At 37.8% G+C, this 26,474-nt stretch overlaps 1 protein-coding gene across 2 annotated transcripts in view; it reads right to left on the bottom strand.

Moving 5' to 3' along the window:
- LOC113064079 (neurexin-2-like) overlaps positions 1 to 26,474 on the bottom strand; it is a 333,624-nt gene that overhangs the window by 111,492 nt on the left and 195,658 nt on the right. Inside the window, exon 1 of one of the 2 annotated variants that reach the window (XM_026234621.1) lies at positions 6,594 to 8,301. The exons of the other annotated variant lie outside the window; for it this stretch is intronic. Coding sequence (XP_026090406.1) covers positions 6,594 to 6,897 — 304 coding nt within the window. The 5' untranslated portion in view covers positions 6,898 to 8,301. Of the gene's footprint in view, positions 1 to 6,593; positions 8,302 to 26,474 lie in introns of those variants that run through there. 2 annotated transcript variants of the gene reach the window in all.

Here is a 26,474-nt window from a genome sequence, read left to right as displayed (position 1 = left end):
GGGCAACAGCTTACTGCATGATGGAACCTAGAAAATATCCCTAAAAATTCAAGATATGGGGCGAAATGGGCGAAAAGGGCGAAAAGGGCGAAATTTTGTCTCATATTTACATCACATAGTTAAGAAATATCACACGAGCAGTAGGCTAAGAGTAAATGTGATCCTCATCTTATACAACAGTTCATTAAGAAGTTAATATTGTGTTATTTTAGACACAATGCTGTCTGTCTTGCTCAATTTTGCCAACCAGAAGATAAAGACAAGGCAGAACTGTTCATCCTGAGCAATCCACAGCGGCATTTAATTTTTTTAATTCCATGTTTACTTCACTCCTGAATGAATCAGCCATGTGAACGAATCAAAAGAATGAATAAATGACTTGATGACTTAAGACATTTACCACTACCTACTGGCAGTTTTAGTTTATTATTTAAAGTATCATTCCATTAAATAAATAATTTAATATTTGTATAGTAATCATACTAAAATTAAGAAAATAAATGATTAAAGTTATAGTTCCCCCAACCAAAAATAACAATTCTGTCATCATTAACTCACATGGTCCAAAGGAGTAGGCTATATGTAACCCATTTTATCAAAATATTTCTTGTTGAATCAAATTTTTGTAATCTCTGTTTGATGCTTTGAATTTGCTTGTCTCTTTGATGACTTTAAATTATATTTTCAGAGTAATTTCTCCAAATTTGACGTGCGATTAATTAGATTAATTAACCACATCATGTAATTAATTAGATAAAAAGAATAATCGCTTAACAGCCGAACCGAACAATACATATAAATGATGGCTTGATATTTATTCAGATGTTTGCTATCTGTAATAGTAAGTCGGGAATAAATATATTTAACTTTATCATTTACGTTTAAACTGAAAAACTGCCAAAATGTCCATAATATCAAATAAATCAATAACTCCAAATTTGGGAAATAAAGGACACACAACCTAAATCTGGGGAATATACTTCAGCCAGCAAAGACTTGTAGAAGATTCCCAATGAATTTACACAACTTTTCCAATCATTTGTGCTTACTGGATAAAGATTTTTAATAATAATCTAGAAGAGACTGACCTCAAAGAGCAATTAGTGAATAAAATATTAAGTATTAACTGAGGAAAACCACTGAGATTAATTAATAATAATAATAATAATAATAATAATAATAATAATAATGTATTACTAGAAATTACAGTACAGTTTTATGACACTTTTAAGATAAACTCAATATTTCTGGAGACCAGCTTCTTGCCTAATAAAACGGCTGTTATTAGGCTACCAAATATTCAATCCAAGTAGTTAGACACCATTTAACAGTATTATAAATTGTACCATTAATGACTTTCATCAAACTTTTCAATGAGGAAAAATAAAGAGTCTTCCTTTGAAATATAATAATAATAATTAGGGCTGTTAATTTAACGCGTTAATTAGATTAATTAATTATGGAGAAAAATAAAGCGTTAAAATTATTAACGCATTTAACGCACTTGCCCCGCCCCAGACCTATGAGGATCATCTGCCATTACGTACAGTCGATTGATGACTAATATGAGGCAGGGCAACAGCTTACTGCATGATGGAACCTAGAAAATATCCCTAAAAATTCAAGATATGGGGCGAAATGGGCGAAAAGGGCGAAAAGGGCGAAATTTTGTCTCATATTTACATCACATAGTTAAGAAATATCACACGAGCAGTAGGCTAAGAGTAAATGTGATCCTCATCTTATACAACAGTTCATTAAGAAGTTAATATTGTGTTATTTTAGACACAATGCTGTCTGTCTTGCTCAATTTTGCCAACCAGAAGATAAAGACAAGGCAGAACTGTTCATCCTGAGCAATCCACAGCGGCATTTAATTTTTTTAATTCCATGTTTACTTCACTCCTGAATGAATCAGCCATGTGAACGAATCAAAAGAATGAATAAATGACTTGATGACTTAAGACATTTACCACTACCTACTGGCAGTTTTAGTTTATTATTTAAAGTATCATTCCATTAAATAAATAATTTAATATTTGTATAGTAATCATACTAAAATTAAGAAAATAAATGATTAAAGTTATAGTTCCCCCAACCAAAAATAACAATTCTGTCATCATTAACTCACATGGTCCAAAGGAGTAGGCTATATGTAACCCATTTTATCAAAATATTTCTTGTTGAATCAAATTTTTGTAATCTCTGTTTGATGCTTTGAATTTGCTTGTCTCTTTGATGACTTTAAATTATATTTTCAGAGTAATTTCTCCAAATTTGACGTGCGATTAATTAGATTAATTAACCACATCATGTAATTAATTAGATAAAAAGAATAATCGCTTAACAGCCCTAATAATAATAATAAAAAGAAAAACAGGAACTGTGAAAGGCCTGTGCAATAAACACAAAGTGCATATGAGTGCTGATTTCCAGCATGTCAAGCAGATAAGTGCTGTGCCAAGGACTCTTCAGAAAGCATGAGATGCACAAATGACGAGAAGCATCTAACGCAAATGTCAACGGCATGTGATGGAGGCAAGTGTCAGCATGGTGTGACAGCTCTCTCCCCCTCTATCTCTCCATCATCTCATCCTTACATCAGCCCGGCCCCTGTACACCTGACTGACTTATTCAACTAATCTACATATCAATTACATCAATTATCTCCACCTTGCTGCCGGGGGCCGCACTGAGTGATGGGATCTGGCAGGATGTGATTATTGGTCAGAGGGGGTGAAGATTTCCAGCTTGCTGAAAAATGCTTTAGGTCTGTATGGAAATACAAAGCAAGCTCATTAGGAAATCATATTGTTCATTATAAACATGCATGAAATGTGTTGTAGGTATAAACCCCTGAGTGCATCAGAATGCATAGAATGTTGAAAGGACCTGTATGACGGGGGTTTTGAATAAAGCGGCGGAATTTAAATGTGCCGCTGGAGTCATACAATCATCAAGTCGATCTGTCAATTTTCAAGCAATTTGAACTTAAACCAGCCGTCGTTGAATCAGGGTTGGACACTTTCAATTGCGGGACTCTGGTAATGGCTGTGTAGATGCCTTACAAAAGCAGTGATGTAATTCACGACATGTCGGCTCCACCTCCTGTTTCCACGTGATAAGGACACTGAAAATTCATTGCATATTTTGTGGTAGATGGATGGGAGGGCATGTGAGATTAATGTCAAATTGGAAGCAGTGAATCGGACTGACTATACCAGTTGTAATGAAAAACTCAGAAAGGGCCATGATTCTGCTAACAGTTGCCTTGATGATCCCATTACTGTGCGGGATCTCATTCCCCTGTTGAACTACTTGTCATTGGGGATGAAGGACTGACCCCTCTAACCCTCTCTGTTTAAAAGGATCATTTAGCACTGTCCTCCCAGACTCTTCAGATGGAAAGCTCGGCTACTATAACTTCGCTTTGTGTGGGAGGTGACACACTGATTGTGGCTATCCAATGTCACCACTCTCATTGCTTCTCTCTTCCACTAAGTGTCCAGCAGCCTTAAATGCATTCAGACAACAAAAACAACGCATGACTGCTTTACTGATCAACTATTACATCAAAATGAAAGTCATCCTGTTGGTTACGCCAAACTCTTCTCAGTTCACAGGAAGGTGGCTAAAATAAAAGCAAAGCTAAGTTGACATGTTGAAGTACATTAAAGTGGAATGTAAAAAGTGTGTTTGGTTGGTTGGTGTTCAAACAAGTTAGAATTTTCAGCATCAAGAACATGCACAATTTGCACAGAGACACATAAAATCTTTATGACTTCCTTCACAATGAATCCAAAATATTGCTCCATTTTCTATAGCAAGAATAAGCATTAGATTTTTTTCTGCAAATAAGTTATACTCTCAAATTAATTTGGATTTGGTGTCAACAGGACTTAACCCACATTGTGTAGAAGTTAATTCTCCTTGATTAGCCAAGTTAAATCTCAAGAGTGCTGACAATACAGTACAACATTATCCTCAAGTCTGGCCCACGAGATCCACAGAGTTTTCCTGCAGAGTTTAGTTCTTACCCTAATCAAACACGCCTGAGCGTGGTAATCAAAGTCTTCAGGATCATTAGAAAATCACAGGTAGGTGGAGTTTGATCAAGGTTGGAGCTAAACTCTGCAACGCTTTGGCCCACCAGGGCAAGATTTTAGGAACCTTGGAGTAGTCTGTGCTTGTGGTGTTCCAAATCTTAGTATGTGAGTGGTATTGAGCAGAAGTGTGGTTGAAAATATCAGTATTTTAAAAGAAGACACTTGTTTGATCAAAATACAGTAAAAACAGTAATATTGTGAAATGTTATTACAATTTAAAATAAGTGCTTTCTATTTTTTATATATTTTAAAATTCCATTACTCAATGATCCTTCTGCTGATTTGGTGCTCAATAAATATTTATTATTGTCAATGTTGAAAACAGTTATTTTTGCCAAAATTGAAACTTTTTCAGGTTTTTATGATGAACAGAAATTTTAAAACCACAGCATTTTTTAAAATGTATTTGTTTGTAGCATAATAATCTTTAATTAATCTTAACTGCCACTTATGATCAATATGATGCATCCTTGCTGAATGAAAATATAAATTTCTTAAAAAAAAAAAACAGTATTGTATTGCAAATGCTGCACAAACTGGGAAAATATATACTTTTCTTCTTAAACAATTTGATGAACACACATACACATTAAGATATATGTACACATACAATTAAATATATACATTTTAACTACTACTACCACTACTACTACTACTAAAAGAAATTATTATAATTGCTGTCCTATTTTAATTAATATGTGCATCTCAACAAGAGTGGGAGAATAAATCACAACAAAATCTAACTAATACGACCTATCGTATAGGGGTGTCACGATTTCGATTTAAAATCGAAATCGATCGAAATTAAGTCACAGTCTCGAACTTCGAATTAAAAAATGGAATCGTCGATGCTGCCACGCCCCCATGTTGTATGACGGCAAATCAATGACAAAAATAACCGAGCATTTAACCATATACAGTAAAAGAAACTCCGCGAGAGGAAAACTGAATCGGATGCGAAGAAACGGGAGCCCGCGAGCTCATTTCAAACTCTCGCGAGCGCGTGACATGTACTCTGCGCGCAATAAAAGCCCTCGCGCGCGCATGCTCATTCCCCACATCCATGCTCATTCCCCACATCCAATTTTATTTTTGTCAGTCGTGGGGCGGGGCTTGCTGTTTTAGTTGTTATCTCAAATGTCATTGGTTATTCCCCTTTTCCTAAAGTCAGTATTCGACGCCTGTGAGAAAATGAGTAATAATTCACTTGACTTGACCCATGACTTCATCAGTGGACCAGATACATGCTAGTAATCATTTCTTTTGCTTGTTTAATTTATTTTTGTCTTTAATGTAATTTAATGCATTGTTTATAGAGTAGATCTTTTGTAGATACTTGATTAACTGGAATTCTTCTGATTGCTAGTGATTGCAGTCTTGTAATAAGAGATACACATATTTTACAGACTGTAATGATGCACACACACACACACACACACATACTGTACATACATACATAATATATATATATATATAAATAAATAAATCTAAATGAATGACAGTGAAGTGTTTAATAAGCGTTTTATCTTTAATCTTTTAAATAGATACATCGTAATATTTGAAGGTTAGTTTAGTCATTTTTTATTGTTTTTGTTTGTTTTGTTATGAACTTGAATGTCATCTTTTGTGACTGCACTTACAAAAGAGAAACTGGATGGCAGTTTATTTTAAGTTTTCAATTGACTAAAGATATAAGTTATTGTTACATTATGTTGTTAATAAAAGTTTTAAATTTGACAGTGTAATGTGGTACATTGCAAACAAAGGTCAGATATTATATTACATAAAAGTCTAGTTTGAAAAATGACAATCTGTGCTTTAAAGAGAATAAATGTAAAAATCGAGAATCGAATCGAACCGTGAGCTTAGAATCGAAAATGCAATCGAATCGAGGATTTGGAGAATCGTGACACCCCTACTATCTTAGAAGATGCAAGACCTGGATCAAAATCCAAACACCACACAACTAAATAAGCTTAAATGGCTAGAAACTCTACCAGGTGATTAAAGCCTGTAGCACACGGCTGCTCTATGATTTAGAGGATTATCACTGGAATATAATCAGCTCACTGGACATTCAGCATATGCTAGAGCTCAGCAGGAAGACAGGTTGTCAAAGCTCCACACAATCTTTGATTAACAAAGGTGTCAAAAAAAGATGCCTGGCGAGGAGCAGTGGCATGGCTGGGCTTAAAAAGAAGCACATCTGGCCCACACTTTTATCCAACAAACCAATCTCTCCTCTAGATCTGCAGTGAGAGCAAAGAGCACAAGGCCACTCCCCATGTGATCTATTAAAGAACAGATCAAATCATGCACATGACATACTAAGCAAAACGTACATGCGAACACATATCAGGGTGCTGTATCATCAGCCTGCTTTCCAGTGTAATAAATCTCCTTAATCAAATCAAAGATTTTAAGACCCACTGGGTATGAGCAAACTGGTCGATAAAGTGGAAATGCTGAATAAGAGTAAGGGCTTACCGTGGCCTCCTCTTGTGAGGAAGGGCATCCTGTTGATGGCGATGGGTACGGTACCATGCTTGTTATGGAAGTGATGGACATGGTGTGTGGTGCTCAGGCTGGAAGACACACGGGCACTGGCTGATCTGTCCGGTACCGAGGCCAACAAGGCAAGAGATAATGCCAACCTCCACCAAGAACCGAGGCCCAGCCAGCTGCCTCCGCCACACTCCCAGCCCAGAAGCACCACCTCCAGTCTGGGGCAGGAAGGTCCGGCATAGGCTCTTCCACACCCCATATGTCCCATCCTTTGGAAAGAGTACATCTCAGAAAGGATTGCCCATGGCAATCATTATCCACGGGTCAAGTAAACAATGCAGAAGAAAACAATGCTACCCAGAGCCCCGAGGCTTTAACAGTAGGTTTCCAAGAGACGATAAAATCCTCAAAAAGAAGAAATTCCTTTCAAGTCGGGCTTAAAAACATCCAGAGAGAGAGAAAAAAAATGGTCAGTTCTTCCTGGCTTTCACGCTTGGTGACTATCAAAAAAGAAAGAAAACCAAACAAGGGAGCTTGTCTGTGAAGAGGAGGAGGAGGGCAGGCTCGATCGAGTCGATAAACATCTGCGCTGCAAGTCCCCAAAGCCTTCTAATCACGGCCGCACGGATCAATATTTTTAGATGCAGATTCTGTGACTTAATTGATAAGGGGAGAAACGCTCCAGGTGGAAGAGATGCCGGGAGGCGTCTCCCTTCGAGTTCCCAGCCTTAGGTATGGCTTACGTGCTATTTAGATGACTCTCCCTCAGAGGGCAGCTCCTCTATCGCGCAAGAGGAGATAAGAGACATCTCGGCGGCTAATGGATTATTCTAATGCCGATTAAAAGATGACAGCAAACAGAGAACAGAGGAGACAGATAGGATGAGACTGACTGAGCGCGATGAAGCGCTCACGTTTCCTTTTCGCAGATGGAGAGAAAGAGAGACTTCTGCTGCAGCATGGTAGAGGAAAAAAGCAGCAAATAAATAAATAAAGCCGACTGTGACTCCTGACGCGTTGGCTGCAGACGCAGAGCGAAGCTTCTCCGCTGCGCGTTCCTTTTCGAAGTGGAAGACCTGGAGCGGAGCTGGATCAGTTTTTCAGCAGCATCCTGGATCGCTCTCTTAGATTGTTGTCTCTGACGCGGAGACCATATTGATTAGTGCTGCATTTTATCCATCTTTTATCTTTTCCCTCCCCCTTTCCGATAAGCATTCACTTGCTAATGTGCTTAGTCTGACAATGTTACCAGCAAAATGCCCCTCGCAGCTGAAGGGTGCATGTCCAAAATCCGTAAGTGCGCCGCTGTGGTGAAATGCATGCTAATTCAATTAGGCTCCTCGCGATCCTTGATAGCACTCCTCCCAGGATTGATGGGACCAAGAGCAAAGGCTGAGAAAAAAAACCCTCAGAAACATCAAGTGTTGCTTGCCGCAAGTGTGTGGTGCAGGACGCACAGTCCTCCTTCTGGATGCTCAACCAGAGACTGCTACAGAGATGTAGAGAGAGACAAGGAGAGGGAAGGAGAGGAGAGCGGTGCAGTGTGTGTCTGAGGGAAAGAGAGAAAGAGAAGGGAGGGGTGCGCAGGGAGCAGGCGATCGTAGTGCATAAGCACACATGCAGACATAGAAAGAAGCCAAAAGATGGAGAAGAAAAAAGATTCAGTTGCACAGCACAAACGCAACCAGGAATACAAATTCAGTGCGCTGCGCACGCTCAGCACAGCTTCTGAAAACACACCAGCCCCACACTGCAGAGCTTGACCAGTGAGACTAGTAATACAAGATGCTGCTTATTCCTGCAATGGTACGTGAAAGTGCCAAAGAAAGAAAGAAAGCTTTGAAAGGTTTTTTTTTTTTTACAGGTGGTCCACTTTCACCCAATGTGGAAATCACACTTAGGAAATCTGAAAAGACTTGCTGGTGCCCAGATGCAACCCACCCCCTCCACGACCAAGATAGCAGTTGGTTCCCGATCTTGATGAATAATTTAGTATGAGACAAAATTCGACGGCATATGCCCGATGCTGTCTTTCTCTCCCATTTTCTAAATGGTTCCATTACACGCTTGTTTAGGTTGTTTTATTAAAAGGTGTGTTTATTCATACAGAATCATTAATAAAACTATACAGGGTTAGATAAATATAAAAAATAATTTACATATGTCTCAAGGCCCATGAAATGAAATCTATCTGTTTGTACCAAATTTGAGCCAATCTACAAAACAAAACATCTACATACATACTGCTAAAATGCTGGCAAAATGATTTGTAAATACATTAACTGTCTTTATCTGCTGAAAGTCATTTTGAAAGCACAAAAAACACACATACAAATTATACACACACACATACATAAACACAGTATATATTAGGCCTGAGCAACACGTTAACAAATTAATTGATTAACACTGATAATGATTTAGTTTCCGATAGCACGTGAAGACCGCAGAGAAGCGCTTGCTCAGCACAGTGGAGTGCATTGTTTTTGTTAACTATGAGGTTTATTATTGTGAGTCGTATGGAACGCAAAAACAGACTGCCCTCTCACAATATACTGCTTTACATATCAATCGCTTTTGTCGCTCAGAAATATTCACGCAATCATGCACCACGTATCAGAAGATCTGCGCTCCAGCGCGTTTAAAGCTCATACGCACTTATCTATATATATCTGAACCACGCTCTTGCCCACCTCTTCCAACCGAGCCAGGGCAGGGACTGCCAAACGGAGCAATCACACTAGTCAAACGAACCAGGCTTTGGTGAATAAGATTGGCAATTGTGAGCACACCCTAATTATTCTCCCACGTCCCGCACACACAAGTCTTTACCCGCCGATCACATCTTGTCCCGCGCCACACTTTGCTGCGAGGGGTCCCGCGAACGTGCAGGTCTTTAATAGGAAAGTGCCTGTTATAATGTTATGATCAAGGCTCTGGACTCTAAGCATAATTTGTTTTTCTATAACAAACTATAAAATAGTTCTATAAAAACGTTAATGTCCTGGCAGTGACAAATAGCTTGTTTTATATTTAATTTATTTACATTAATGTTATTAGTTAAGATTTGAAATAAATATTTTAACTGCTATTATGTAAAAGGAATACTGCTGTAAAAAACACCTTATTTTTTTAAAGTGTTTGCAAACTAAATGTTATTGCACTTTTGTTCATATAGCAGTACATTTAAATGAAAAAAAAAGATTGCGTGATTGCGCAATACAATACTTTTGAATGCATTATTAGTTTAGTGCATAACAATGCGATTAATAATTTTAATCATTGCCCAGTACTAATTTATATGCATCTCAGTAAATTAGAATGTTGTGGAAGTTCATTTATTTCAGTAATTCAACTCAAATTGTGAAACTTGTGTATTAAATAAATTAAATGCACACAGACTGGCGCAGTTTAAGTCTTTGGTTCTTTTAATTGTGATTTTGGCTCACATTTAACAAAAACACAGCAATTCACTACCTCAACAAATTAGAAAACTTCATGAGACCACTAAAATAAATACGCCTGTGTCGCCTGTCAGCAAAGCCGGCCCTGCATCAAAGTTTACGGAAACTTAACACTGGACTTCAAGGAACTTTGGCTATGAGCTTCTCCACCCTTCCTCCAGATTCTAGGACCTTGGTTTCCAAATGAAATATAAAACTTGCTCTCATCTGAAAAGAGGACTTCTCCTTAGCCCAGGTAAGACACCTATGACATTGTCTGTGGTTCAGGAGTGGCTTAACAAGAGGAATACGACAACTGTATCCAAATTCCTTGACACGTCTGTATTTGGTGCCTCTTGGCCCCAGCCTTAGTCCATTCTTTGGCATGTCACCATATTCTAATTTGGTGAGATGAATTGGTGGGTTTTAGTTAAATGTGAGGCAAAAAATACACTATTTATTTCATTTTAGTAATACATTTTAATTATAACAATTATAAACACAGATGTTCTAGAAAGATATATGTTGCTGTGTAGCATCTCATATCATATCATCATCTCTGCATGATACCAACCAGTTAAACAATGGTATATGGTAAGTTTGAATTTATGAGTTGCAAATATGCCAATGGCAATGGCACAGATAAACAAGACTTAAAATATATCCCAACACAAATTTTGTTTCAATATGAAATTTGTCAGAGCTCCAATGAAAGCAATTGAATCCTTACTGGTGTTACTTGTAAGAGCAGAGGTTTTTGATCAGTAAAAATGTATGGACACTACAAATGATGATCATCCCATGAAAGTGAGTCAGAAAGAGAGATAGAGAGAGAGATGGACTCAATCTATGCTTCATACATCAGATAAATCACCCAGGATAGAGATCTCAATTAGGATTGCCTTGCCGGTTGAAAGGATGTACGTGGGAAAAAAAGGCCAAACAGCAAAGAGCCAGAGCCACCTTTCATGGTGACAGGAGGGGAGAAGCAGGCCATTACTCAGACACAGGGAGGGAGTGAGGGGGGCTGCCGCCGCCAATGAGCTGGGTTGATTGAACAGAATGGAGAAGAGGAGGGGGCAACTCCGTGTCACAGCAAACAGCAGCCAAGTCTGTAAATCCACCATGTTAGATGCAGCTAACAGCCACAGTTAGCCACACTGTCGACTCAGTTCAAATGAACACAGAGGCCTGCTCGTCGAGATTTAGCCTCAGGGCAGGCCGAGGGAGATGCCCATCCCACTGTAATCGATTCTCATTTCTCTGCAGACCGAGATACACAGACGATAACCTTGAGATCAGATGACGTGCTTCCAAGCTGTACAAAAACATCCATACTGAAGGATATGGAATGCAGCGTCGAAAAAGAATCAATGATGGTAGTCGCCATTTTCTATCTAGAGGTAGAGAGAGACGCATGCAGCTCCGGTCACGTAATGAGGCCTAGATAACCTCAAAGACTGATGATGATGAAGGCTGTAGTGGAATTAGGGTGTCGGTAATTCATAAGAGGTGTCATCTACTGTCAGTCTGGTGAATTAGGGAGATTCTCCTCAGCGGCGATAATACCTTCATGAGGGTTCTCTGAGATGAAAGACTGGTATTAATCAATTTGCCAACCCTGGGGTTGCACAGCACGATAAGAGACGATGCTATCTGGGCCGTGCACGCTTCTAGGTGCGAGGCATCCCTGAGTTTAACCATCTGTCACCAGGCAGTTTTAGTTGTTGGCCATCTTCTCTCCACACAGCACGCTGACCCACTCATAGGGTTGAGACGACATGCAGCGCATGTGATAAAGGTACCCACAAGGAGACCAAACACCAATCATGTCCATTGTGTTGGCTTCAGAACCCCGAAACACTTATGATATTAGAGCACACTGCTGCTAGCAGACTCTTGTTAACCTTCCTACTATGTTAAAAGTGGCAGTTCACTCAAAAATACAAGTTTTGTCATCATTTAATAACTCTCATGCCAATCCAAACCTGTGTGACTTTTTTTTTTCTGAGGAACATCAAAAAAAGGGGTCTGATGGGGTTGATACTTCAAATATTCAAAGTATAGTTAAAAAAATCAATGTATTTCCAGAAAATACAATATGTAATAAAATGTCACCTAAATGTCCTTAAAAGACTACATTTTCACGACCCTTTTTTCCTGATTGTTTCTTCAAATACTTACATATACTTTTGAAAAGCCTTACTTTAAAATCTTTATAAATGTGTACAAATTTGTATTTGTATACATGACACATTTGAATAGAAATGACTAATGTTTATTTTAGTTTACAGAAAATAGTTGTCAATACATTTGAGAGAACACTTCATTTAAGACAACAGAAGTGATTATGAAATTATACAAGATGTTATTAAATCCTACTTACAGTAAGTGGGTGAAAAAAGCACTTTTAAGCTTAATTACTCTCTATACTCTTTTTAAAAGTATGCTAAAGTGTTCTTCAGACAACCTGACAAGGCTGCTTAACCTAGAAACATTAGTATGACATATCGCTTTTGGGACAGGTCTATCTTTTTGCCCAAACAATGAAAGCAGGAAGGAATTTTTGGGTAAACCATTATTCTGCGTAAAAATCATTATTTTTGCAATTCCATTTCCTGACAATAGCGGCACAGAAATGACTCCTAAAGTTCACCTTTAAATGCTGTCGCCCACGTTAGCACAGCTTTCTTGTTGTGGTTGTTGTTGTTGTTGTTATAGTTTTATATGCTGACACACTAATGACTAGCCTATTGTAACATTCCCTGTTGGTCTGAAGGAATCGATTTCAGACAGCATTGAAGAATCTAATTTATTCCTTAATACTGTGTAATTCCTGATGAAAACCAACAGTGTAATGAGTGTGTGGGGATAAACAAGAGGAATAGAGACATCATCTGCACTTTCCTGTATCCTGAGCATTTCCACCCAAGACATTTGTGCACTAGCCCCTGGGGCAGACGAGGTTGGATTAATAATGGCAGTTTTGGTATAATTACTCATAATGCCTGCCTCCTCTGGAACTAATGGCCCGCGGTTGAGATATCTGCTGGATTTAATTCAACTTAAAGAGACAGCACCTCACATTGCTCTTTAGGGGAAGGGAAGAAGCCCGGTGTGAATACACGCTTGGCTGCACCTAAACGCACTCATCCAAAACCACTGGGTCGTTTGACAGGTTAAGATGATTGCATTGCCTTTTAATCTGGCAGAGCAAACTCTGTGTTTGAGATTTCTGCCATTACAAAGATTTCTATTCAGAAATCTGATATCATGTCTTGATTTATGAAAAAAACAGACTACATTTTTTCTTTTGTCTGCGGCACAGAAGATAAGGAGAAGGTATTAAGAACTCAGGAAATGGCGCAAGTGCCATCTACTAGTGAGTTCTCTCTTATCAGAATAAATTCTGCCTGAGCCGGTGCTGCTCATGTCCGCTGAGAGTATATTAAAGCAAACAACATTAAACCAACAGGATGGGGATCCTGGCACCTCAAAGCACAAATATATGGTGTTAAGGATCTGCGATCCAAAGCGTATTAAATTCTCCCTCAGGGTAATATAAAATACAGAATCGAATAGAATTGAATAGAATCGCATCGAATAGAATCCTGAGGCGCCTGAGCACTTAGAGAGACCATTAGATACAAAGATACAAATTACTGTACTTACAAAAACTCTGAAAACTCAATTATTGTATTCTATTCTAACTACAATATGTGAAAGAGAACTCAATTTGGTATTTGAATGCTGTCTGAGAGATGGCTGACTGTGTGTGCTTCAGGTGTATACACACACAGAAAAGATCTACCACAGTGTGTGAGTAGTGCATTGAGATCTCTTTCACACCGCTTTGTGCATGAATGGCTTAAAATCACTTCAATGTTTAAATGAGCAAGACTTTAAACACATGAGAATGATACATTTTCTAAAGGGAGCAGCACTGGACCAATCGTTCAGATAGTTTAAGGGGGGCTGAGATGACAGATATGGGGGTAAAGCCCACCTGAAAGGGGTCTAGAAACTGTTTAAACGTTTGGAGTCAGTACAATTATTATTATTATTATTTTTTTAAGAATTTAATACTTATTTAACAGAAATGCATTAAATTGATCAAATGTGACACTGTAACCATACACAATATTAAGAACTAAGGGTTCCCAAACTTTAGAATAGGCTTAATTTTAATCATTTCAGCTATTTATTTTTCTTGTTGATTAAATGTAAACGTCTATTATGTAAAATATCTTACTCGGGACAGTGCTAAATAAGATTCTGCAAGGTGTTTCCAAATTTTCACAGGCCACTGAATTTATTCATTAAACTTTCTATTTCAAATAAATTCTGTTCTTTTGAACTTTCCTTAAAAAAGTTTAGCACCACCAAAAAATAAATAAATAAAGACAATCATTAAGTAAATATATATATATATATATATATATATATATATATATATATATATATATATATATATATATATATATATATATATATATATACATAAATAAGTCTCAAAACTATTTTCAGCACTGATAATAATAAATGTTTTTTTGGAGCACCAAATCAGCATATTAAAATGGTTTCTGATGGATCATGTGACAGTGAAGACTTGAATAATGACTTCTAAAAATTCAGCTTCATCAGCCCAAGAATATATTAGGGCTGGCACGGTTCGCTGAAAAAAAATCACGCGCTAGGACCGCGGTTCAACTTAAATCTGACAAAGCATCTGTAATATGGTTTGCTATAAATAACATGTAAAACAAACTGGGTTCAACTATTATATGTTTCTGTTCATGGATGTCCATTCTGGATTCCCAGACATTACAACAATAGCGATGAGAAAAAATAAAATACCAAAAAACAATAAAACCATTCACTCTTGATAATTGTGAATGCCTTATGCTGAAATATGAGCAGTCATTTATTCCGTCATTATCCGGGTGCTGAACAGCACGTTAATATGTATTTAAACTAAACTTATTTAAGCTTTGTCACATTTAAGAGCCAGAGGACACGAGCTCACGCGCACAGTGAGAAGAATTGTGCATGCGCTCAACCGAAGCGCGCAAACCCAAGCCTCAGAACACGCCCAAATATTAAGCTCTCTCTGAAGTATTGTGTTTAAATGGACAAATTCACACAAAAATGATGTCAAAATGTCCGTTTTGATAAGTATTCTACAGCAGACATAGCCGGCTGAAGGCAGGCCTACTGTATCAGTTCATTCCCTTAAAGTTACAGTCTTTATATTAATCGAACAGCAACAACAAAGAAATCACTCACTGTTCCCGATTAAAAAGCTTTTATAACTTTAATAAAGAATAATCTTTAATTTATACAGTCCAATATGTGATTCTGTTTTCCATTTGACTACTTTATTAAATTTCTGTAGGGGAGAACCGGGGCGAAAGTAACACGGGTCGAAAGTAACAAAGCAATTTTCTCCGAGCCTGTTTCTGCATTTGCATTCCCAGCTATGACAGCATGTTCAGCATGCAATCCTTGACGGAGCTGAGATTTCCTCATCGTTTCCCAAAGTTATGTCCGTAAAACTGTTTTCGAGTACAAAAAGTAAATTGTTGAAGCGGTATTTTTTTTTTATTAGTCGTGTTGTTTTTCTTGTTTCATGTGTCAAAGTAATGATCAATCTACAGGTTATTTAGTGCTTTAACACATCCTAAAGTTTGCATTTTCAATTTTTTTTTAATATAAAATTAGATCGAGTTTAAATGTCAGGAGTTCCTGTCGGGACGAAAGTAACAGTTGTTACTTTTGTCCCGCTACAGTCACAAAAAGTATTTATTTTGTTCCAGTGCAAACTATATTGTGAATTTCTGTGTCTTGCATCATTTCTTACAAATGTTAATGTCATATTATACCATAAGAATATGTCTTAGTGAGGGTCAGAAAGACAGACAGAGTTCTGGTTTTATCCAGATGTTTTTGAGAGGGTGTATCTGGACATGGAGGAACATCACTCTCTGGGCAGCTGCTACGTCACATTTATATTTAGGTTTTAGCCATATCTTAGCCTTTACACCTCCACCTGTGAATCTGCAGTGTTTCCAGATGTTTTAATGCACATTTTTAATTGATACATAAAAACAACTGGATGGAAACATAAATAGGCTACTGTTACATTATGTTTAGAGGTTTTTTATTATGCTAATGTGATTACATTTTTATATTGTGCATTCTGTAGAATTTTTTTATTATTATATAAAAATACATTGAAATTTACAATAAAAAAATACAGTCAGGTTTTAAGACATCTGATGAACTTAAACTTAAATTTAAAATGAAAATATGAAAATGTAATTTAATAATTTTTTTGCAAAGATAAAGGATAAAATATGTTTGCAGTTATTTATTAACAAGGTTACAAATAGGTATACTTAAGAAAAATAAGACTAACAGAAAAAAATCTAGCTTATATTGTTGTGCTACTTTTGACCCACCTGTGTGTTACTTTCGTCCCAACCTATGGGGTCGAAAGTAACAATGTTTAACTTATGTTCAAAGTGAAATTATACTGAGGTCATTCTACATTTCTACAAAATACCACCTGGTATTGTTAGACCACACTTCTGAGTTACTGGCCACAGCAGAAATATATCTCTGTATACAACATTATCTTTTAAAATGAAGTTTTTCTGAAAAATGGTACTTTCGCCCCTGCTCTCCCCTACCTAAAAACTAATGCTAGATCTGCCTAAAAAAAAACAAAAAAAAAACAAACAAAAAAAAAACTGAAGATCACTGTTTATTGTTTGTATCTTTACTCTATTATATTTGTGCTGTTGCTTGTAGTTGGATAGAATATTTTTCTTCTTCTTTTTATGAGAAAGTATAGTTATTCCATAAACATAGCACATACCGAACTGTACCGAAAACTGTGACTCTAAAACCGTGATACAAACCGAACCGTGAAAATTTGAACAGTGCCACCCCTAGAATTTTTTTTTTTATATATATATAATAATAATAATAATAATAAATAATAATAATAATTCAATACTGACATATATCAATAAAACAAGTTAACAATTAGTTGTACTCACACTATGGGGCTATTGAATGCTTGAATCTGATTGGCTGATGAATATTATAAGGTGTGCAATTATTTTCAGGGAAATACATGGCTAAAATAGTTCCAGGCAGTTTTTTACTGCATTACATGTCTGTATCACTTCACCAAAAGTTTTCATTTATATCAAAGATCTTTACAGGCTACAACAGCAAAAAAAAAACAGCCCACAAACCTACACTAACCAAGCAAATATCGTAAATAATAATAATAATAAAACTATACATTATTCAATGTTTTTTTTTTCTTCTTCACAAAATTAGTTTATGTTTAGAAAACACACTTTCTCTCTCTCCCTTAGAAACGCACACAAATACAGTACGGAAACAGACACCCACTCAAACCTCCACTGCTACTGTAGGTCTAAAAATGACAGTTTAGAATTAGCAACAGAGATATTGGATGAGATTCTTAAGAAATTAATCCTGCACACAAGAGTGCTTTAAAGACAAAAACCCTGACAAAATAAGTGTCTTGAGATAACAAATGTCTTGAAATCTAATGCAATGGCCACCTCGGGTATGCATTATTTTCTAATAATTCAATGTCCCAGCATCAATTATTCTGTCCTTACAGTACAATAGATCTCTAGAGTGCAACATCATTTAAATGATTATGCTTGTGTATATTTACACAGATTAAGACAGTGATTTTAGCTAAATGCTAAGTAATTTCTCCTAGTATGAGGGCTATTTAGTGATACAATGTAATATTGCCAATGTACTGTAGATGCTCCAAATTATGGTGTTCCATAATGGTGAGGATGTTGCCTTAGACGCCTATGTAGGCAGCTCACAAAGTTTTATTACAAATACTGCGATTTAATAATTGTATTATTATTTTACTTACCTTTGCAAACTTGCCAGGGTCATTTAAAAGCAACTCTAGCAAACATTAACCTCATGCATAATGGTCTGAGAAAAAGCAAACAACTAAACTGCTGATATAGAATAGATGAATTCCAATGTGAATCCACCACTGTAAAATAGGGCAGTAGCACAAGAAACCATCCGAACTTGGCAAAGAAAGGCAAACACAGTTCCTCATCTGCTTGTGGAGCATAAAGTGAGGAGTGTGTGAGAAGCAGCATGCTGCTGTCCATGTGTTCTGCAGGCCTGCCCACATGGTGTCAGTGCACCAGAAGCCTCATCATTCATGGCGGGTGGCACAAGAAGGGCGAAGAGACTGTACAAGCACGTGCATCTATGTAGGTAGGTGGGAATGTGTGTGTGTGTGTGTCTAAGGGGCCAGGTGCCACTATGAACCCAACCATCTGTGACAGAAATACTTCTTCCCATTATGTGAACTGTAAAGGCCAACCTGTGCAAAAGCCAGCCCTTTAGCAGGGTGGGATCTACTCCAGCAGCAGTGGGCTTTAATTTCAATTAGGACAGCTCAAACTTGTTCTCAGAGCCAACATTGGACAGGTACATCTGAGGGCACTGTGCATCTCCGCTGAAGAATTTAAAGCGCAAGACACTAATCACTGTGCATTTCTTTGGATTTTTCTAAATTAACTCAACAGACTTAAATTTGACACAAATAAAAAAAACAACGATGTTTTTTCGGTTAAAACGGTTATAGGTCATATAAAATTTTCATAACTCCTGTCTTTTGTCTTTTAACAATGTTAAGCCTAATAAGAGCAACATCAAAATAAAAGTAATTTCTTTAAAATAGATTATTTTTGAATCCCAAGAGCCCTAAACATCGTCTGCTTATGCCAGTCACATCCTGAGCTCATAACCCAGGGTAGTACTGTCATCAATGGCCTTATCAGATGCTGTATAATCCTTTTAGGTTGAAGGGGGAGGAAGTTTATATACTATATGCAAGCTGCGTCTCATCGTTTATCCCTTGATGTGATTAAGCTTGAAATAACTGAGCCAATTTTATGGATATAAGGAGGATCAATCCTATTGCCATGTGAAAGTTGCACTTGAGAAGTAAGCTTTATGGTGGGTGCATGGACTCGTCCATAGGTGTGGTAATGGAACCATCTATTGATGCGTTACATTATCTAAATTATTGTGGATTTCAAAACAGAGTAGCTAAATTGTGATTTCTAGATGGACAAAATAATAACAGATCTTTTTTGTAGCACATATATGAATCAATTGGCTTTTTATGCAACAAGCATTGCTCAAATTTGTGTTTGCATGCTTACTGAGTGGCTGCAGGTTCCAGTCAATTGAATTCTTCTCTTCCTTGATTATTTGGATTTACTGCTGTGGAACACAAATACTGCTGAAAAGCCCTTGGAATTATCTAATAAGCAAATTACTTAAATGAATCCGCTTAGAGGTGAGAGATTAAATCTTTTCATGTGGAACGTTCAGTAATTCAAGAAGGCATCTGAAACCAGCCAAAGGCAGGTGCTGAGCCAAGATAGAGCCAGACTCACTCTTAAACTCTCCGTACTGTTTACAAGAGCACATCGTACTGCTGCACAGAAAGATGATAGGGCTGTCAGATAAAGTCCATTGATTCGTGCTCCTTCTGTAGACCACAACTTCTTCAAAGAGTTGGATGTACATGTAAAAAACTGCATATTCTGTATGGTGTAGTAAAGTATAGACCCTATATTTAAATGCATAACACACTGCATAAATTTATATCATTTGCAACAGAAAATTACCAAGATCTTTGGCATGACAAAAGAAAATTAATCCAGCATAATAGTGCTTTTTCATTTATAAAAGACACAGTGGAACTAATGCTGACAGGCCACAGAGACTCTTTTGTTTAAAATAAAAATACAGAAATGAAAGAAGTCAAGTAGGAGTGTGAAAGAAGCTGGGCTGCGTAGAAACACATAATAGGTCCAGAGGGGCGGAGCTAAGTGCTGTGTGATGATGATTCAGTTTGCAAAGATATAAAAAAGTTCCAAATATAATAAACACTAACACTACAAAATTGATTTTTTTAAGCCTAAAAAAAATAATGATTCAGATATAATCCAATAAAAGAAGTGTGACTGTGATCTTACAGTGTGTATTTAATGGGATTCAATAAAAAAAGCAGTGAACCATGAAATAATGGCAAAAAACATCTTTGTATTGAGTTGTTCTTGCTGGCTGAAAGCGAAAAGAAACATACAATGTGTCCAGTTCGATTCACATTCATATGACTATAATGAACTTGTTACTTTTCGTGAATCAGAAACAAATAACAAACGGTGTAGTGCGATTCAAAATCGAAACGACTCTTATAAGCTGGTTCTTTTAATTTATTGGTGAGTCAATGCTTTGAATAGGTGTAAAATACAGCAATGTACAATTTACAGCATTAGCAGAGATAGATGTGTAAATAATGTAGGAATATGTACACAAAATAAACATTAACTGAAATATAGTTTAATAAATTGGAAGCAAAATCATACTGAATAAAGGGCTTCTGAATCAAAATCAAATAGATAAATCTGAAGTCTTATACCCAGTGGGCATCCAAAACCAATTTTTAGCATTTCAATTTCAACATTTAGGCTTATATGTAAGATTTATGTAGTTAAATTGCATCTAAAATGTCAGTCTAATTGGATTATAGGTTAAACAAACTAAAGAACTTTATGTGATGCATATTTGTCAGTAAAGAGCGTAATTGAATTCCTGCAATCGTACTAATTTGTTTCAATTTCATATACTTCACAGTTAGCCATGTTTTAACAGTTCATACTTTTTAAATGATTAACACACTTGCTTTCACAATGAACAGATGTATACTGAAAATATGATTATTAAAATAAAATATAAGCAAATAGTCATAAAATAAAATATGCCTGTACATTTGCCCGTTTAATTTATTTAATGTATGACCGACAAATATGCATCACATTTAGTTTATTAGTTTATGTTAACACTGTGTAATCCAAATGGATGCTAAATTTATATGCAATTCTTTTTAATTCCAAACTCATGGGTATTAGTATGGAAAACATTACCGAAATCATTATGAAAGTGGCTTATTTTACATCATTACTATGATGAACATTCAGTCAATTTATATCATCTCACTTTGAAATGATTCAAATCTGATGCAATTGTCATATGGAGGTCTGAATGTAAAGATTCTGTCTAGTAAAGCAAAAGAGTCAGCAGTCGATATGATGCTATTCACTGCTGGGAAAGCAGCCTGCACCTGATTCACACTCTGGTTTGTGTGTTTATGTAAGTGGAAGGAGGGGGTGGACGGCCGAGGGCTGCAGGTGGCGGCTCTGTCAGCCGGGTTCAGCCTGCAGCAGAGTCCAGTGATGTGTAAATCAGGTGGAGGTGTTGCTGAGGGCCAGCTTCGGACCTGTTGAAGACCTTTTCAGCCATGCTGAGGAGCAGCAGATTGGACAACCTGTCTCCACTGCCACCCTCCGGACATCATCCAGCCCACTGACATTACAGCAAGGTGAAAAACACAACCCTATCAGCCGCACAACCGCAATCATCTCCGTAATGGCCTTGTCCACAGTGGCCCACGCACTCTCTAACTAAACTAACCAAGACATAACTGCACTGCAGTGCAGCTAGCGCCTGAGGAGAAAAACGATGCCTGTCTTTTCCTTAACATGGCCGGGTTTCTCCGCCAACGACGGCAACATCTCGCCATTGACCTGTGGAAGACATTCTATCCATCTCACGTTGGGAACGGCTATTGCTAAATGCCAGGCCAGACCCATTCATAATCAGCCCGAGCAGATCACTGCTAATGCTAAGAGTGCCGGAAGAGGGATGAGGAGAGCCAGCGTCACAGAGGGTTCATTCATCAGGCACCTGCAGTGGGTCTGCTACTAAAATACCATTCCTCCCAGGCCCGGACTGTGGGGGTGTGCATGATGGATGCATTAGATATACTGTTCCCACTCCACACCAACCACACACAGCCCACGGCTAACAGAATGTAAGCTGTGCCAGCCAAGCGGCTTAAACATGGCATAGTCGGCGCGTATGAACATGCTTATTACCGTGTTAACCAAATATTTTTCTATAGGGAACGCCCAAAGCTCAGTTAGGTAATACCTGTTCATCAGTTAATATTACTTAAGTTACAAATATTGCCATAACATTGTAAGCAATATTAATATTCACTTTAAAACCCCAAATAATCAGTGTGAGTGTGGGTGGACAGATTCATCAGGATATTCTCACCTCTCACCAAACATGATCAGTTTCACCAGGAATAAACTGCTGAACATTCGGCAGCACACACCCCAAAATCTTCCTGATCTGGAAGCACTCTTCATTAACTGAAAGCTATTCTATTCGCCACGGGAGTTTTGCTCATTCATTCTCGTGATTGTTTACATTCCCCAGCAGGCGCACATGAACTCAGCTTTGCAAAAACTAGCAGATCAGATCACAGACACAGAACAACTACACCCGGACTCAGTTTTAATAATTCTTGGGGACTTTAATAAAGCAAATCTCTCCTGTGAACTGCCAAAATACAGACAGCATGTTACATGTCCCACCAGAGACAGTAATATATTGGATCACTGTTACACCACAATAAAATAATGCATATCACTCTGTTCCACAAGCAGCTTTGAGGCACACTGATCACTGTTTGGTTCATCATCTTATACTGACCTACAGGCATAAATTGAAATCAGCTAAACCTGTTTTAAGGACTGTAACAAAGATGGACTAATGAAGCAGAGCAGGATTTACAAGCCTGTTTTGACCTCACTGATTGGAGTGTTTTTGAAGCTGCTGCCACCAACCTGGACGAGCTCACAGAGAATGTAACATCTTATATCAGTTTCTGTGAAGATATGTGCATTCCTACCAGGACTTATTTAACATACAACAATGACAAACCATGGTTCACTCCAAAGCTCAGACAGCATCGGCAGTCCAAAGAAGTTGCTCACAGAGTCTGGGGACAGATTCTTGTATAAACAGACCAAATTTAACAATATCTTCCCAAACCTCCTCCTGCCCAAACGAACTCAGCTCTCCGTGCCCACCTCTGTCTGTCAGTGGATCAACAGCTTCCTGACAGACAGGCAGCAGCTAGTGAGGCACTGATCAGATCAGATCAGCACTGGCGCCCCCCAGAGTTGCGTATTCTCCCCACTACTCGTCTCCCTGTATACCAATGACTGCACATCTAAAGAACCCTCTGTCAAGCTCCTGAAGTTTGCAGACGACATCACACTCCTCAGCCTCATTCAGGAAAGTGGCGAGTCTGCTTACAGACAGGAGGTTAAAGAGCTGGCTGTCTGGTGCAGTCTTATCAACCTGGAGCTCAACACGCTCAAAACTGTGGAGATAAGAGATGAACAGCACAGTGGAGTCATTCAGGTTCCAGGGTACCACCATCTCCTAGGACCTGAAGTGGGACAGTCACATAGGCTCCATTTTGAAAACAGCCCAGCAGAGGCTGTAATTCCTTCTCCAGCTGAGGAAGTTCAACCTGCCACAGGAGCTGCTGAAACAGTTCTACTCCGCCATCAATGAATCTGTCCTCTGCACAATGTCTCTTTTAGCTTCTTGAGCAGAACACTACAGAGGATAGTACGGACTGCTGAGCGAATCATTTGTACGACCCTCTCTTCTCTCCAAGAATTGTACTTATCCAAGGTGATCAAAGAGACCCCTCCCATCCAGCACACTCCCTCTTTGAACTGTTGCCATCTGGCCGACGCTACATAGCTCTAAGCACCAGAATGGCCAGACACAAAAAGTTTCTTCATTCAGGGAATCCATCTCATGAAAACTTAACAATAATCTTGAAACACACAACATTATATACATTACCTATTGAACACCATAATTGTTTACAATTGAAATTTGCACACATTATACATGTACATCGTAATTGTATATATAATATTTTGTTTTAGCTTTTTTTGTACATTGTCTATTTTTTAAATTCTTATTCTTATTATCTGTGTCCTGTCTCGTCACTGTCATACTGTTGCACTGTGGAGCTTCTGTCACTAAAACAAATTAAAGGGTACTATTTTCAAATTTACTAATAAAATTACATTATATAAATATAATACATAAAAATTATCTCCTTCTCTCTCTCTCTTTCTCTCACTGTTCATTACTTACAGGGATAATGTCAACACACTATAGAAATACTGTTACTTTCAGAACTAAAACGTTTCCCCTCTGCTGAATGAAACTAATAATAATAATAAAAAATAAAACACTTAGTTGGAAATTATGTTAATTCATGTATTTCAAATAATTCATTTTAAACTTTCAATTCATTGAAGAATCCAGAAAAAAGTATACATTTTTAAGCAACAAATCAGCATATTAGAATGATTTCTGAAGGATTGTGTAATGCTGAAGACTGCTGAGTAATGACCATTTCAGGAATGAATTACATTTAAAAATAGATAAAAATAAAAAAACACTTACTTTATAATTATAATAATTTTGTAACAAATGATATAATTTTTAAAGATATATATATGTTAAACTCCTGATTGAGAATCGTTGCTTTAACAAAATTTCAAGAATAATAGTGTCTCCACTAAACTCCACTCTGTCCGGCACAAAAACACACACACACACGCATCAAGTCACCGGTACACACAGCCTTATGTAGGTGGCTGAACACAGAGCAGCTCCCACAATTCCCAGGTGCTTCCCACCCCCGCCTCCTGCTGAATTGTGCTGCGCTTCTGCAGTGTCAGCTTTCTTTGCTCCTTTCATTTCCTCCCAGTGTCCTCCCTGGCTTAAATCTCATTCCCGATTGGCCAATCATCACCCAGCCTCCATCAATCACATGCTTCTTTCTGATGGAGAGCGCTCAACACGTCGCTTTCTTACAAAATATTGGCAAGGCTGTCAAGAACAATGAGGGTCATCAGTCTGTGGCCATGTAACCGTGAGATCGAGGCTTGGAGGAAAAGGACGCTGTGGAGCGAATCGAAGCTCGCCGGGCTATTGTTTGGGGTTACAGTCATGCATAAGATTATTTGCCCACAAAGCATCTCCATAGTGCTGATGGTGGGCTTGAAATCCGTGAGTAGGAGGAGCTGAGGCCTTTGGGCTGCTGCTGTCTTTGGCTCTGCTGTAAACAGCCCTGGCTAGACTTAATGCTAGCAGGCACGGTGACTCATGTCACCTAGTGGTGCACACAAACACATTTACTTTCCAATTAGAGGCAACCGGGTTCTCCAAACCCCCTTCCTCACGCTGGGCTTAGAGTTGGGCCAACCTAAAAGTTTTGGATGTTAGAGGAAACAAGGGGAACAGCAGGAAAGGAACGAGTGAGTCAGAGGCCAGACAGAGGACGACTGGAGTGAAGACACTGTAATAAATGGAAGGGGGAAGGACAGAACAGGACCCACTGGAGAGGTGTCCTCATCGATACTCGCTTGGAGTGGGTCAGGGCTGAAGGCTGATCCTCTGAAACACTCCATCACATCTGATCTCATACTGGGATATTTTTTGGTCATTGTCAAGAAACAGCATCTCCTTGATCTTTGATGTGCGCAAATATTCTGTTTGTCGGTCCATGATTTCCTGCTGCTCCATTTTCATTTCAGTGACAAGGTAACAGGTGACAGGTAAACGTTCAGTGACAGGTAAACATTTTTATTTTTAGACCTTATTCATGAAAAATTTGTTTTTTAGAAATCCTTTCTGATGTACATAGTCCCACTGAACTGAATGAGACAACTACTATAAAAATATTTTTGCAAACAATTCACACAGAAATTGGCAAAATGGTCATAATCTGTTTTTTTATGACCATGTTTTTACTATCACATTAAAAAAGTGTTATAATCCATAAACCAACATCAAATTAAAAACAACTGGAAAAATATAAAACTATTAAAATTATTGATTGTAGAGACCTGCTCAATATAATTTTGGGTGCTTAATGGGAGCGTAAATTCCCTGCAACTTATTTTGGTGCAGTTCACTTGTGTTGACTGTACAGGACCATAGGTAATGTAGTTTTTCAACAGGAATTCCACAGACTATTGGCTTAAATAAGCATATCATGATTAACAGCCTGAAAGTTCAAATTATTGGCATCTTATCTCTAAAAATAAATTTCCCTGTGGAGAAAATTAACTGATATTTTACTTCAAGAACCCCAGTGTTGCATGGTATTTTGGGATTATTCAAAGGATGGGCGGTTTACTAAGCACTACACATAACCAGGAAAAGCAAAACATTAGTCAAACATTTCACACATTATTAGATCTTCTGGTGTTAGGAATAACAGCAGCTGTCATACTCTCTCCACATTACCTTACTGTGACTGGGTGAGACAAGTTTCTGCAAGCAGCAGAACTCAATGACATGCAAAAGTGGACAGTCGTGGAGTTCAACAGTTTCGTAGATGGTAATATGATTACTCATGATT

The sequence above is a fragment of the Carassius auratus genome, chromosome 46 (assembly GCF_003368295.1).
Source record: "Carassius auratus strain Wakin chromosome 46, ASM336829v1, whole genome shotgun sequence".
NCBI lineage: Eukaryota > Metazoa > Chordata > Actinopteri > Cypriniformes > Cyprinidae > Carassius > Carassius auratus.
Note: the sequence above shows the minus strand (reverse complement) of the source record. Positions and strands in the feature narration are given on the sequence as shown.